This window comes from Ochotona princeps, chromosome 3, assembly GCF_030435755.1.
Source record: "Ochotona princeps isolate mOchPri1 chromosome 3, mOchPri1.hap1, whole genome shotgun sequence".
Classification (NCBI taxonomy): Eukaryota; Metazoa; Chordata; class Mammalia; order Lagomorpha; family Ochotonidae; genus Ochotona; species Ochotona princeps.
Window position 1 is genome coordinate 23020923 of NC_080834.1, and position 14101 is coordinate 23035023.

Here is a 14101-nt window from a genome sequence, read left to right on the forward strand (position 1 = left end):
CTGTTGTACATCATTGGGAAAACTTAATTCACATGAAAATACTTGTACCATCATACAAGGTAAACACCATGTAAACAACTGTTGTATTGATTAGGAATTAATGCCAAGAAACAAAAGGCCTGTACACATTCAGCACAAATCTTTCTATCCAATATTTTCTTACAAACGATTTGTTTATAACAGAGTCAGAGAGAGTGACAAAGAGATCAACAGAATGAGAGACAGAGACAAAGAGAGGTTGAGAGATAACTTCCAGCCGCTCCCCAAATGGCTGCGAAGGAAGAAAGCAGGAGCTTAATCCAGGTCTCTCGTAAGGGGACTAGGTCCACACCATGAGGGCCATGTTCTAGTGCTTTCCCAAGCCAGTAGCAGGAGCTGATTAGCGCATGGAGCAGCCAGGACATGAAGCAACACCCATGTGCGATGCTGGCTTGGCAGGTGTCTTAGCCAACTATGCCATGATTCTCCCTTCCCGAATATTTTCAACTCAAGGCTGGTTAAATACGTACACAGGGAACCTGCACACACAGAGGTTGATCATATTTTATTTTTCTTCTTTAGTTTCTCAGCTGTCCTAATAGCAAACTTTAAAGACAATAGAAGGCTGCTTCCTCTTAAGCAGAAACTGTATGCTGATTGTAGAACTGATTCTTGATTGCTCTGTTTCATACACTCTTACACTGTAATCATGATTTACAGGTACTCTGTGGTCTGCAAATGCTGAATGTGAAAGTCGGCTTTAATTCATGTAGTGCACCGTTGGTAACAGGGAGGGTTTGGTTTGGATAAACAGCACGTGGTCTGATGCAAGGGGAGGACCATGGCAACCAAGACGCTGGCAGCTTGGCGTGCGATGGACAGCATGACACAATGACCGTGAGCAGGCCGCTCATCTTGTCCAGGATGGCAGAGACAACATCTCTCTCCTCTCTCTGGTCTTCCTGACACACAATAATAGGTTTTCTCAAGGAACAAGGAAGGAGACTCTATAAATAATATATTGTTATCCCTACAGTAGGCAAAAGAACATTTTTCAATAAAAGCAACTGATCACTGCAGTCTCCAGTCTGTCTAAAAGAAAGGAAAAGCCACAGGAAGAAACGAGACAAAAAAACAAACAAAAAAAACCCTCTAAAAGCAGTTGAGCATGGAGCATATGTAAAAGGTGTTAATACAATAAATATGGGGTTTTTTTGTAATCAGACAGTAACTATGGTGGAACATCATATTTCTAGACAAATGTCATTTTTACCATGTTATAATACAAGTCAACTCTGAATTTTTGTTTTAAAAAGCAACAATCATTCAAGTATTAACGTTATTCGAGAAGAATAACTTCACTTACTTTCAGCATTTGATGTTGTACACTCAATGCACTGTATCTGCTGTTGGAATCTTGCTGCAAGTTAAAAAAAGGTGAAAGATTTATAGGATCTGAACAGAAACCAGAATACATTTGCTGTAAATAAATAAATAAGTCAACACCAAGATATCAATCTAGTCTCTTGCTATACACAACTTAGAGCTCTTAATATAGTTCTCTGCATTGTAATTTATTTCTTATATAACCTCGGATAAATTATATGTTTGTTCTAGGGTGTCTCAGGGCCATCTCTCTATTTAATTTCAGAAGCAAACTTTTAACATTCCCATCAGTGTGCTGTTATTTTTATGATGAAAATGCGAAATACGCAATCCTACAATGACAGCTTGACAAAGTCCTCGGTGATATCTTAGTTTCACCTCTTACTGTCAGAAGAACTAAGACCCAGACGTGAGAAGGACCTTGTCCTGTTACAGCCAATGATGTGACTAATTCACGGAGGCAACCACCAACAATATGGTAAGCAAAGGCAGGGTTTAAAAAGGCAAATTAAGGCTTTCCTCCTAGAGTATTTTCATAATGAAAAAAGAAAAATGAACCTCAGGTCCACAGACTTAGTGGTCAGCTGAGAAAGGCCTTGGTCACTCTGCACCCCTTCCCTTCATGGTTCATCAACACAAACCAAGGAACAAAACAGAACAAACTTACCCTTCCTTTATTTAGGGTTTCTTGTGCTTCTAACTTATAAACAAGAAAATCTAGGACAAACATAGTATAGTGTGAATTAATTCATGTTGACATTCTAAAAAAATAAAGGCAAACTTTACTTAAAACATGCAATAGTGATTTTGTCTTTCTGGTTATTCATATACTTCATTTTGCTTCTCAATGTTTCAGAAAGAACTAAAATAAAATAGCCATCCTTCTTTATCTTAAAGCTGTGCATCTTGCATCAACAAAATCCGCCCTCTAACAACCTGATTCAAAGTGCATTGGTAGCATGTCTGCGCTCCCCACTAGATGGCACGCTTGACTCCTTCAGGGCCTGCCAAGAGAGCTCGCTGGGTCCCAGCCATCTGCAACGCTCTGGAAACTTTATTACCCACTAGATGGCTCCATAAAATCACTCTGCATTTGAAGAAGATGAAAATTCAAACCCTCTGAAGCATTTTACTGGGATTGACTGGTATTCTTCAGAGAGGCTCCAAGCATGGAGCAATAAGCCCCCCTCCCTGGCTAGCACACCATCCTCACCTGCTGCCCTCCCAGACCTGCGCCAAGGCAGAGAAGCACCAGACAAGTTTCCAGGTGTATCACTATATACAAATAAAACAGAAAACTTCCCCTCACACACGGGGTAACACCAGTTACTTGCAGAAAATGTCTGAGAAAACTCAATCATTGCCCAATATAGGCACTAAATGTTCATTTTTCAAACCAAATGAATAATTTGTGCCAATAAAAGCTTTCATGAGAAAATAAACAGGTGAATAACACAAAAATACCAAACAATGCAGACAGCTCATTACTTTCTGAATGTGTGTGCATGTGTGGACACGCATTATTTCCTGGTCTCACGGCTGATGGTCTTCATTCCATTCCTTGTTCCTGAATATCTTTGAATAGATACCCAGTAATAGAGCTGTGTGATATTTCAATTAAAAATGCATTATTTCTGAAGCAATCTATATGTACTGCCCAGGATATGGTCTACCTCAAGATGGCAGCAACTGACCCAAGAGTCCAATGCCAGTCTTGATCATAAGTATTGTATAGTGCCTGCCTGTTGCCTGGCATGTCTTTCTCCATCCAGTTACCACACTGGCTTGGGACCGTTTTGAGAAGTAATTTGGCAAAATACTATATACTATATATCTATATATCTATATATCTATATATCTATATCTATGTCTATATATATATATATAGCAAAGCAACTGTAACGCAAGAGTTCAAACAAGCGTGAGAAAACAAGGACACAAAGGGCAATGCTTTATTTACCTTCCTTGGCTTTCTTATGTTCAAGTCTTTCCTTTTGCAGTGACTTTTCTAATCTTGATCTGTGTTCATACACAACTGGAAAAAAATTAAAATTTATCTTTAACAAGTTAGAAATCCTAAAGTAAGATTGGCATCAATTTCTGCCACAGAAGCAAAGCGCTGTAGGACCTTTATTGTGATGCGTAATGAAAAGAAAGACCGATACATTGCAAGTTCCACATCTTAGATCAAGACAAGACCTGTGGGAGGGTAGAGTTCCGAGCTGACTGTTGCACAGCCTGCCCTATGTTATGGCCAATGATCTGACCCAACTTCTGCTTTTACAGACAGCTTCCCTTTCTTCCCTAACCCCGGGAAACACAGCATTGTCTGTGAAGTCCACCACCTCTCTTGGGTAATTTCACCCACTCTTCTGACTTTAATCCAGTACTTACCATCACATTCGCATTCTCACTCCTTGCTTCTCTCTAGCTACAAATGAATTCTCCACCTATACATCCCTTCAAGTACTGCAAAGTCAAGGTGATCTGCTTCTGAATTAAGGCTGCCTGGACCAGAAAGCAGGGACAGCTGCACACCGCAGCGACGCAAATGGAGAAAGTAAATCCCCTTGGCTCCCACTGCCAGGAAAACTGGTGAGAGAACTCAGAAATGGAGGAAAGGAGACTGTCCAAAGAACTCATCAGAATGAGCCAGGTTCACCAACTATGGCTACTGCGGAACCAAGATCATCCAAAGCTACTCCTGTAAAACCCTCCCACCCCTTCCCTGCCCCACCTGCTCTGCCAAGCGAGGAAGGCAAGAAGGACAGAGAAGCTGGGAGACGAGAGAGCAGCAGCCCTCCTGCACGGCAGGAAGCAGGAGTGCAGGTGACGGACAGGCACTCTTCTGAACCAAGAAACCTGTGATTACACCGCACCAAGACCAGACGTGCTAATCACTGACCCAGGCTGTACTTAGCCATACGAGCCACTCAAAGTCTCACTCTTCCTTTGCTTTGTTCGACTCTTGGAGAAATCAGAGGCGTAAACAGGTTTGTCTCAGATTTCATACAGGAAAATGAAAGTCAGACCCAAATAGGCAACGGAGGACAAGGAGGAGAAAGTGAATGGAATTTCTCTTGTACTGTTTGAATCCTGTTTATTCCGAATGATGACCACATATGATCTCATTTCCTGGCAAGCTAAGCCAAACCTGTGCTCCATTCTTCTGCCAGTCAGAAGCTCCCCATGGCTACCGACAATCCAAGCATCCATCACTAGTTGACTGTATCCAAACATAAAGAGCACCCCAACCCTGCCAGGTGTGACCAAAGGCAGCATGGCGTCACTGGCTCTCCTCTTACCGCTGTGACCAGCCCTGCCCGGAGACGGCGTTCCCTGCCTCTCCTCCTGCCCTTTCCCATGGTCCTTCCTCCAACACTGCCATCCTTTCAGGATTCCATCTGCTAGGCCCACAGACTCTATCTCCACTCATAGTCTCTACAGTTCCCCATGTGGCAGGTGGGGTAAAAACAGAACCTAAGCCTCTGGGTGGTTGTCAGAATCAAGTAAGTTAATACATCTTTCAAAAGTAACTCTAGAGCCTGGTGTGATGACTCAATTGGCTAAATCTTCACTTTCGTGCACAAGCATCCCATATGAGTATCAGTTCGTGTCCTGGCGGCTCCACTTCCCATCCAGCTCCCTGTCTGTGGTCTGGGAAGGCAGAAGACCGCTCAAAGTCCTGGGACCCTGCACCCACACGGGAGACCTGCAGGAGGTTCCTGGCTTCTGATCGGCTCAGCTCCAGCCACCGTGGGCCCCTTAGATAATGAACCAGCAGATGGAAGATCTTTCTGTCTGTGTCTCCTTCTGTCAATCTGCCTTTGCAATAAAATAAATAAACATTAAAAAGAAAAAGTAACTCTACTCTGTCATCATGGATAAATACTAAATCAAAAGTCTTAGGAGTGCCAGAGAAAGAATGAGAGCTTCTTCCATGATTCCTTCAGTCCTGCCATTAAGCCTAATAACAATGAAGTGCCCACAGAGAGAAATCTTGAAGATAATAACAGCACTCTTAGGTTTTATTCCCTTAAAATAATTGCCTTAGAAATGCTCTTTAAATTACTGTTAGTTTTAAAATAAAACCAAAGGTCAGTAAACCAAACCACATAGAGTATTTGTGTCCCAGTAGTTCTAGAAAATTCACTACTACACACACACACACACACACACACACACACACACACTGAATCCTCTCACTATGCGCCTCTAGGCTTTGTGACAGTCATTTACTAATCGATCCTTGTCACCTATCTCTCTTTCCTGTGCAGACTCCCAAGTCACAGCCATCACTCCTGACAGCTGCAGCCAGAGCACCTGTGACAAAATCCACACATCATGGCCATTCCCAAACAAGCTTACAGCAAAAGAAGCATAAAAATAATACTTCAATGTTGTCACTCAAGAGTTTAATGCAGAGTAATACTGCAGCTATAATGGGATTGAATTACAAGAAGACAAAGATTAGTTAACACTCATCTCCTCCCTTGCTTGCTGAAAAGTCAAGAATGAAAACAGGGCTTATGGCTCCTCAAAAATACTCAGGGAATTTAAAACCCACCTGCTTCCTTCAGCAACTTTCCATTTTAACTCTGATTTTCAACAGAAAGTAACAAGGAAATTAACTGCATATATTCCCTTATGGGCAAAATAGATACCTATGCCATTTTAGGGCAAACTGTTCCTATTTAAAATTAGACATCAATATTGTTAAATTAGACAAAAAATATCACTGAAGTTTTAACACCTTACACTAAGAGAGGACAACATTTCTTAGGCAGAAGTTAAAGACTCAGGAAATGCCATTTTGGTCCTGACTATAGGAGAATATTTTACCTTTACAAAACAAAGAAGGTTTGAATGTTGCACAACTCAACATATTCGTTCATTTTGTCTTTCTCCCCTGCCCCCATCACTCTGCCTTTCAAATAAAAAGATCTTTTCACTAGAGCTCCCAGAACACAGACTTTGCAGGTGTTATTTTGCAGGTCTAGTGTTGTTGATACATATCAGGGCCCCTAAGTCCCATCTGGGACAGGCTCCACTTTGCACAAGTAGGGTGGAGCTCGAACAGTCATTCAGCAAACAAACGACAACAGATACATGTTTCCCATGACCTTTCCTCCCTTCCTTCACAACTGTACCTTGTAAGCAGTCTGAGAAAGAATACAGGATATATCCTCAGAAAACAATTTGTGTAAAATCATGAATGGGACAGACCAGGGAGCAGGCAAGGATATCCGTTCCAGGGCACACACGGCACCCTTTCTCTGGGCCCCAGGAGACCAACGTACTGACGCCTGCCTCTTTGGTGTTTCCAGAGTTCTGCATCCACCCTCACAGCTCTGCACCCCTCTCTTCTAGGACCCCAGAAGAATCAAGGCCACCTTTTGCTTCTCACCCAAGTCCACTTCATGTCTCTCAATACAACCTTTCTAGTTGGTTTCACAACTGGCACAGCAGAACATGATTAGTCAACCTCTTCCTACTCACTCAAGGTTGCCCATCACACTCTGAGTGAAACCCCCAGCTGACCACACTCCAGCCACACAGCCTCCTGGCTACTCCACAAACAGGGCAGGTGCTCCCGCAGCGACTCGGCCTGCCCTCTCCCACGGCCGCCAGGCACTTTCTGCAGGTGTCTTAACGACAACCTCACCCACTAACATCGTATCATCGCTAAAAAGACATCAAGACAACCTATCAGAAACCGCAAGCTGCTCTCCATCGTCAACACCTGGTCTTCCTTGCTTTTCCTCTCTGTGCAGCACCAATCCCAAGCCACTTTTCTTCTTAATCTACTTACTTCCTATCTATTCAACAAAAACAGAAAATCAGAGCAAAACCTTCTGGTTTACTGTTTTATTATTATGCTGCAGAAACACAAACACTGCACTGCAGGCACTCAATAGACATCGCAATAAATGAAGCCAATGCTTTGAAACCGAGTTAAGAAGCTAAGGCCTTGATGGTCGACACTGGTAACCACCTTCTTCCTTCTCTCCTATAAGCATAACCCCTCAGTCCCTAATACCCCGTAATATTCAGTAGTATTTTTTCAAAGATCACTACATTTAGAAGGTATTTCATAATTTCCTTCTTCCATATGCCATTCCTTAAGGCCCCAGTAGCAACAATAATAACAATTGTTTATTTGATAAGGAGCAGGAAACAGAGAAATTCCTTCTAATGGTTCACGCCCAAATGCCCACAATGCCTGGGGCTGGAGCAAAGCTGGGATTCGAGAATTCAATTCAGCTCTCCCATCAGGGCAGCAAGTAGCCTGAGCCATCCCTGCACTGGCATCTAGTTGCCACCAAGCATTTTTCATTGTTATTATCATTCTCCATGATACAGTTATGCGGGTTTAGGGAGTCCTCTGTCCCCTCCTCAGTTTCCCCTCCCAACATTTCCCCCATATTATCACAGTAGTGTAGTCCTTTAGTAACAGTTACAAGCTTAATATTCCTCTATTTAAGTGTTTGATGGCATTGTAAGTATAGGCAAAGGTAACCTCTTAACTGCTGGGCTAAATGCCTGCCCTGCCTGGAATTTTTAAACTAAATTTCCACATTTGGTGCTCATTAGCAGTGAAGTATCTCAGAGAATGTGTGGGCAACAGAATAGAGACTAAATATAAATTCTGTGTATCAGTGGAGAGGTGCATAAGATTAGAGCTAGTTAAATCATAACCCTGAAAGCTAGACACTTTCAGAATGTGGAGAAGAACAGTTTGGCTAATTATTTTCTAATGACCGTCAATTGCGATTTTTTTCTTTTTCTGACCTGCACAATGAGGTATATATGATTTTCACACAAGGGTCTATTTTAAAGTTGCTAATGCGTACACTTTATGAAGTAGTTCAAGTGAACACTTTCACCCAGGTTTGAACTAGTGGAGCACATTACACCCAGGCTTCTCCCTCCAGGCACCACCTCGAGGGGCTAGCCCTTGCACTTGAACTAGTGGAGCACATTACTCCCAGGCTTCTCCCTCCAGGCACCACCTCGAGGGGCTAGCCCTTGCACTTGAACTAGTGGAGCACATTACTCCCAGGCTTCTCCCTCCAGGCACCACCTCGAGGGGCTGGCCCTTGCACTGGGCTTGCACCGGCCTGCTTCAAACAGACTTGTTGCTGGTCTTCTCTCTGGCATTCGTTCAAGTAGGGAGTCACCAACAATCACAGTCATCATCAGATGAGAACTCACTCCTCATGGACGGATTCTCAGCTGTGAAGAACTCTGACATCATGACCAGCAACACTCCAGGTATCATGTAGAAAGTGCTTTCACAGAAGTCTCAGAACCAACCAATTCATGTTGCCGGGAGAGGGCAGCACGGGTAGACCCAGCGGAGGACAGAGGACCCCAAAGGCTTGAGAGGCAGGGAAGACACTATGATCTCTGAACTGACGGATGTGTAAACAGAGCAGAGAGGAAAACAGTGATTTGTGCGTGACGGGCTACACATGACAAAAAGCACATTCCCCAAGACACGCATAAGTGGATATGCACACATACTAGAAATGTCGACTCAAAATAACATGGGTAAGTGGATATGCACACATACAGGAACCTTGACTCATTGTAACACGAATAAGTTTATATGCACACATCCTACAAACTTCGACTCGCAATAACACGGATAGGTGTATATGCACACATACTAGAAACGTCAACTAACAATAATGGAAAAGTGCCTATGCACACTTACTAGAAACTTGGACTCACTATAACAGAAGCAATGGCTCTAAAAGTAGATGTATGTAAACGGATCCTGTATAGTGATAGTCTCCTTGTCTAGCACTCAGATCTGAACTGATAACTGCCAAGCACTTCAGGAAGAAAGAGGAAAATGCGGGGGAGAGAGAATGGGTAGAAGAAGGGGAGACAGAGAGGGAGAGACAGGCTGCTCTGGCGCCCTCCGCCTGATGTGAGGACAGGGTAAGTACGCAGAGGTGCGGTGCTATAAAACGGGACTAGGAATTAGCGTCTATAGACTCCTTGAAACTGGTATACAACTAAACATAAAATGTATCTCAAGTTTATAAACTTTTTCTCCACAGGTTCCTCTATGGATGTTAAAGCAATATTAACAAAAAAGGACCAACACAAAATCCAATATGCAAACAATTAACCCCTAGAAGGTTGAAGATTGTATTGCAGAGAATGCTCCCAACTAAGATAAATCAGACTGGTCACTACTGGTTTCTCTTCAGTTAAGTGCAGTACAGAAACTATTCCACCCTTATGCAAAGTCCCAATTCAAGTTTTCATTTCAAAATGTGAAAAATGAAAACAAACCTAGACACCAGGCTTATAAATACCACATAAAGTCTCACCTTTTCTGAGTCACACTGGATTTGAATCCGTTCATTCCTCAAAACCAACATTTATCAAGAACCAACTGTAGCCAGGTGTTATTCTCATATTTGGGAAAAATATTGTGGGTAAAATGGTATCAACAGTTTACTTTAATGAATTTCTCACAGAGAACCATGCATGATAAGCATTAAGCATAAGAAATGAGTTTCAATAGTATCTTACACATTAATCAGTGTTACAGGGGAAAAACAGGGTTCAAAATTGACAGATTGGAGGTATAGGAAAATGAGTCAGTCTTCTAACTCACTTCTAAATTTCTTATTTATTTATTTGAGACGAGACGAGACGAGACAAGATGAGACTAGACAAGATGAGAGATCTTGCACTTGCAGCTTCACTCTCCAAATATCCACAAGCATTGGGACTGAGCCAGGTGGAAACCCAGAGCCAGGGGCTCAACCCACGTGGATGACAGACCCAACCACTGGCCTCACCACTTGTTGCCTTGCAGATGACACATTAGCAAGAAGCTGCAATCAGGAGTGGAACTGGGTTTGAACAAGGACACTCCACTATCGGATGTAGGCATCCCAAAGAATGGCTTAATTATTTGGCTCAGAAAACACTAAGATGAGGGTTAAATTTCCATATTGTTTGATGTAAGAACAGCTCTAATTTTGCCAATAAGACAGTTTCATAGAGACTTGCCTTGTTTTGTTCTGTTTTCCAATGGTACACACAAAATTTTATGGAAGTGAAAAAGCTATAGCAAAGAATATAAACAGGCACATAAAAACACCCTAATGACCTCTGCAGACTTGAAAAGGTGCTCACTTTGGTACAAAGAAAATGTGAATTATAATCACAACGCAATGCAACTTCTCCCATCAAAGTAGATATTACAAAAAAAGAGAATACCAACAGATAGCAAGAACGTGCAGCAAATACTTCACTGGTGGATGTATAGATTGAAATAAATTAGAAAGCTCACAGTGTTCACAACAGTTGGGAAGGCACATGTTACAACGGCCTCTGACTTCTGCCCCTAGGCATACACCAACAAAATACACTTTCTCACCAGAAGTCACATGCGAGCATTCTCATAGCAGCAGTATCGGAGGCGATTCCAACCTGGAACCACCACCCATACCTATCAGAGCAAGATGAATAACTGTAGTTGTTCAACAAGTAAAACTCCATTCAGCAACGTGAACAAACCTAACATAACAGCCTGCATGATATTCACAATCAAAACACCAGGGGAAGAAACCAGACGGCAAAGTGGCACTTACTGACTGATTCTATCTATAAAAAGCTCCCAAACACACACACAAAACTCATGGTGAAAGAAGCCAGCCGGGCTGCCTGTCCTGTGCCCGAGAGACTGGAATGGTCTAGTGAGAGCAGGAGGCAACGCTGTGGGGCGCTGACAATGCTGATTTCCTAACTGGAATGCTGGCAGAGACCTCTTCGCACAAGTTCATTGAGCTGCAGAGTTCATAAAGATTTAGAGATACAGTGAGACAAGGATCATTCATTTTTGTAACATCATGACATCTTTAGTTTAGGTTAGAATTGAAATAAAATATAAAATACATTACATGTGTCACTGTTCTCTACCTCCATGTCTCCTAAAACATTTTGGGCCAAAGTCGTTCCATGTGTGACTGGCTTGCACCCACTTGCCAATTTCATAACACCTTCAAGGTTTTTTGAAACACAGTCCTTTCCATGCTGACCTGGGATAGCACTGGTGGAATCTCTGTCTTGCTCGAAGTCACATGCATGATCTGGTGCCGTCCCCTCTCATTCTGTATGAGCACAGACATTGTTTCCATCTTTTCCGTATCCCTAATTCCTTCCTTTTCTTTTTCCATTATATTTTTGGGGGCAGACATATCTATAAAGACATTTCACATTTGCAACTGTGAGCACACATGCCTGGGAATAAATACCCACTGGAAATGTTATTACAGACTTCAGAAGAAAAAAAAATATGCCAGGTGCCTTCCATAAATATCTAGGCACATGAAATGGGGTCATTTGGGGCTAGTGTGTCGTTTTCACACAGTACTCTGCTTTTTCAAACAAAGCAGGTGGAAAGGGACCCAGTGAAAGCAAAGCTTTAGTGCTCACTCCCAGACAAGATACCCTGCCCTCTAACCAGAGGACTAACTGTCAAACAGAAAACAACCTCAACTTGCATTCAAGCACATGCAATGGTCACTGATGGAGGGACAGCTGGCCCCAAGTGCACCGTGAGAGCCAGCCTAAAAACAGAGCTAGCATTTCTGGGCTAGCTTCCATATGAAATGTGGACCAAGGAGAAAGGAGGTGGCAAAAAAAAAGTTACTTCAGGGTTCCACACTGGACATTTTGTAACATTAATTAGTTAATTCTTTAATTTGAAAGGGAAAGAATAAAAGATGATGAGAAAGCTTCTACTGGGTGGGCCATTCCCCAAATGCCCACAGCAACTGGGCCTGGGCCAGGCTGAAGCCAGGAGTCACAGCCTCCAGCTGGGTCTCACAGGGCAGGTGGCAGGGAACCAAGTTATTGAGCTATCACCTGCTTCCTTCCCAGAATGCACATTAGCAGGAAGCTAGACAAAGAAGTGCAGTTGGCACTAAAACCCAGGTACTCCAGTACGAGGCACAGGTGCTCCAGCACTGTGCCAATTGCCCGCTGCCTCACTTCCGCCATTAGCACTGGACAGCATCTCCAGAAACCAAGGAGGCATTCAGAGTAATGGAGGAAACGCTCAGCTTGCTGTCAGCTTGAAGGTCACGGAGGAGCAGGTACATTCTCACCACCAGGAACATCTATGGTCTAACCTAGGGGCCATCCAAGGTCAGTCCTTTTCCACAGCCACAGTCGCCTCTTCCTCTTCCCCTTCCTCATCGCCACCAACCCGCTGAACTACTCATACAAGCCACTGAGGAATCACTCACAGGAGACTGCGGAGACCAAGTCAGTGCTAGGCATGTGAAACCTGCTTCACTGGCTTCATGGGAATTCACAGTATCCCACATTCTCTTTCACTTCTGGGATACTTCAAGCTCTACTTTCAAACAACAGCATAATTAAGTATGATTTTTAAGGGTGGCCGAGAACCAAGAAGCTAAGAAGTTATCAGCTGCCACCTCCCACGGTGTGCAGTAACAGGAAACATGATGACAACAGGCATCAGGACTTGAACCAAGTATTCAGACAATGTGTGGAGATTGCCAGTGCTACACCGAAGGTCTACCCCCTTCCAAAAAATTTTATTTCATAAAATTTACAGATGGAAATGTTACCATTCACATACAAGACAGACTCCTAAAAGTCACATTTTAAGAAATTTTAAATTTAGGCTTCGGTCAGTGCATTGATTGGCTAATCCACCCCATCTAAGCACCAGGATCCCATATGGACACGGTTCTAATTCCAGCAGCTCCACTTCCCTTCCAGCTCCCTGTTTGTGGCCTGGGGAAGCAGTGGAGGATGGCCCAAAGCCTTGGGACCGTGAGCCCATGTGGGAGACCAGGAAGAGCTCCTGGCTCCTGGCTGACCAATTGGGGAGTAAACCAGCAGATGGAAGATCTTTCTATCTCTCCTTTTCTCTGTAAATCAGCCTCTCCAATAAAAATAAAATAAATCTTTTTAAAAAAGAAATTTTAAACTTGAAACAGCTGACGTATATCAATATAAGCACAGAAATTCACTGATAATCTCCAGAAAGTTCCATACGAATGTTAAAGAATACAGATATTCAGTAGCACATGCAACTTCCTTTTAAATCAGCACAATCAGTAAACTCATGACTGAAGCTTAAAAGAAAGAAAACACTTCAAAGAAAGCATTTCCATTAGACCTCCAATTTTCCTCCTCAATACCATTTCAGAGTTCAGATTAAATCTACTGAAAATAAATAAGGCTGAGATAGATTTACTTGAAAGAAAAAAAAAACAGGAAAAAATACAGTGACGAGGGATAATTTAATGAGGACTTGCAAGCACTCAAGGTTTTGGGGACAATAACACTGCCTGCGCCAAGACTCCTGTTCCAGGCATCGAACACCAACCAGTTCTATAGTCACAAGAAACTCCACATTTCTGGGTTCTTCAGCAACAAAAGTGGTTGGAGAGTGGAGTTACCAACAACTTCAGAATTCTATTATTTTTTAAGATGTATTTTTTATTTTTATTGGAAAGGCAGATGTACAGAAAGGAGGAGAGACAGAGAGGAAGATCTTCCATCCATTGATTCACTCCACAAGTGGCCGCAACGGCCGGTGCTGCACCGATCCGAGGCCAGGAGCCAGGAACTTCTTTCTGAGTCTCCCACGTGGGTGCAGGCTCCCAAGGCCTTGGGTTGTCCTCTACTGCTTTCCCAGGCCACAAGCAGGGAGCTGGATGGGAAG

The 14101-nt window shown here is 43.0% G+C and overlaps 1 protein-coding gene across 1 annotated transcript in view; it reads right to left on the bottom strand.

Annotated features, from left to right (window-relative positions):
• Positions 1-14101, bottom strand: part of GOLIM4 (golgi integral membrane protein 4) — a 71777-nt gene that overhangs the window by 25951 nt on the left and 31725 nt on the right. Inside the window, exons 2-4 of the mRNA XM_058661507.1 lie at positions 3326-3400; positions 2033-2082; positions 1346-1399 (exon numbers count right to left, since the gene is read on the bottom strand). Of these exons, the coding sequence (XP_058517490.1) occupies positions 1346-1399; positions 2033-2082; positions 3326-3400 (179 nt within the window). The remainder of the gene's footprint in view (positions 1-1345; positions 1400-2032; positions 2083-3325; positions 3401-14101) is intronic.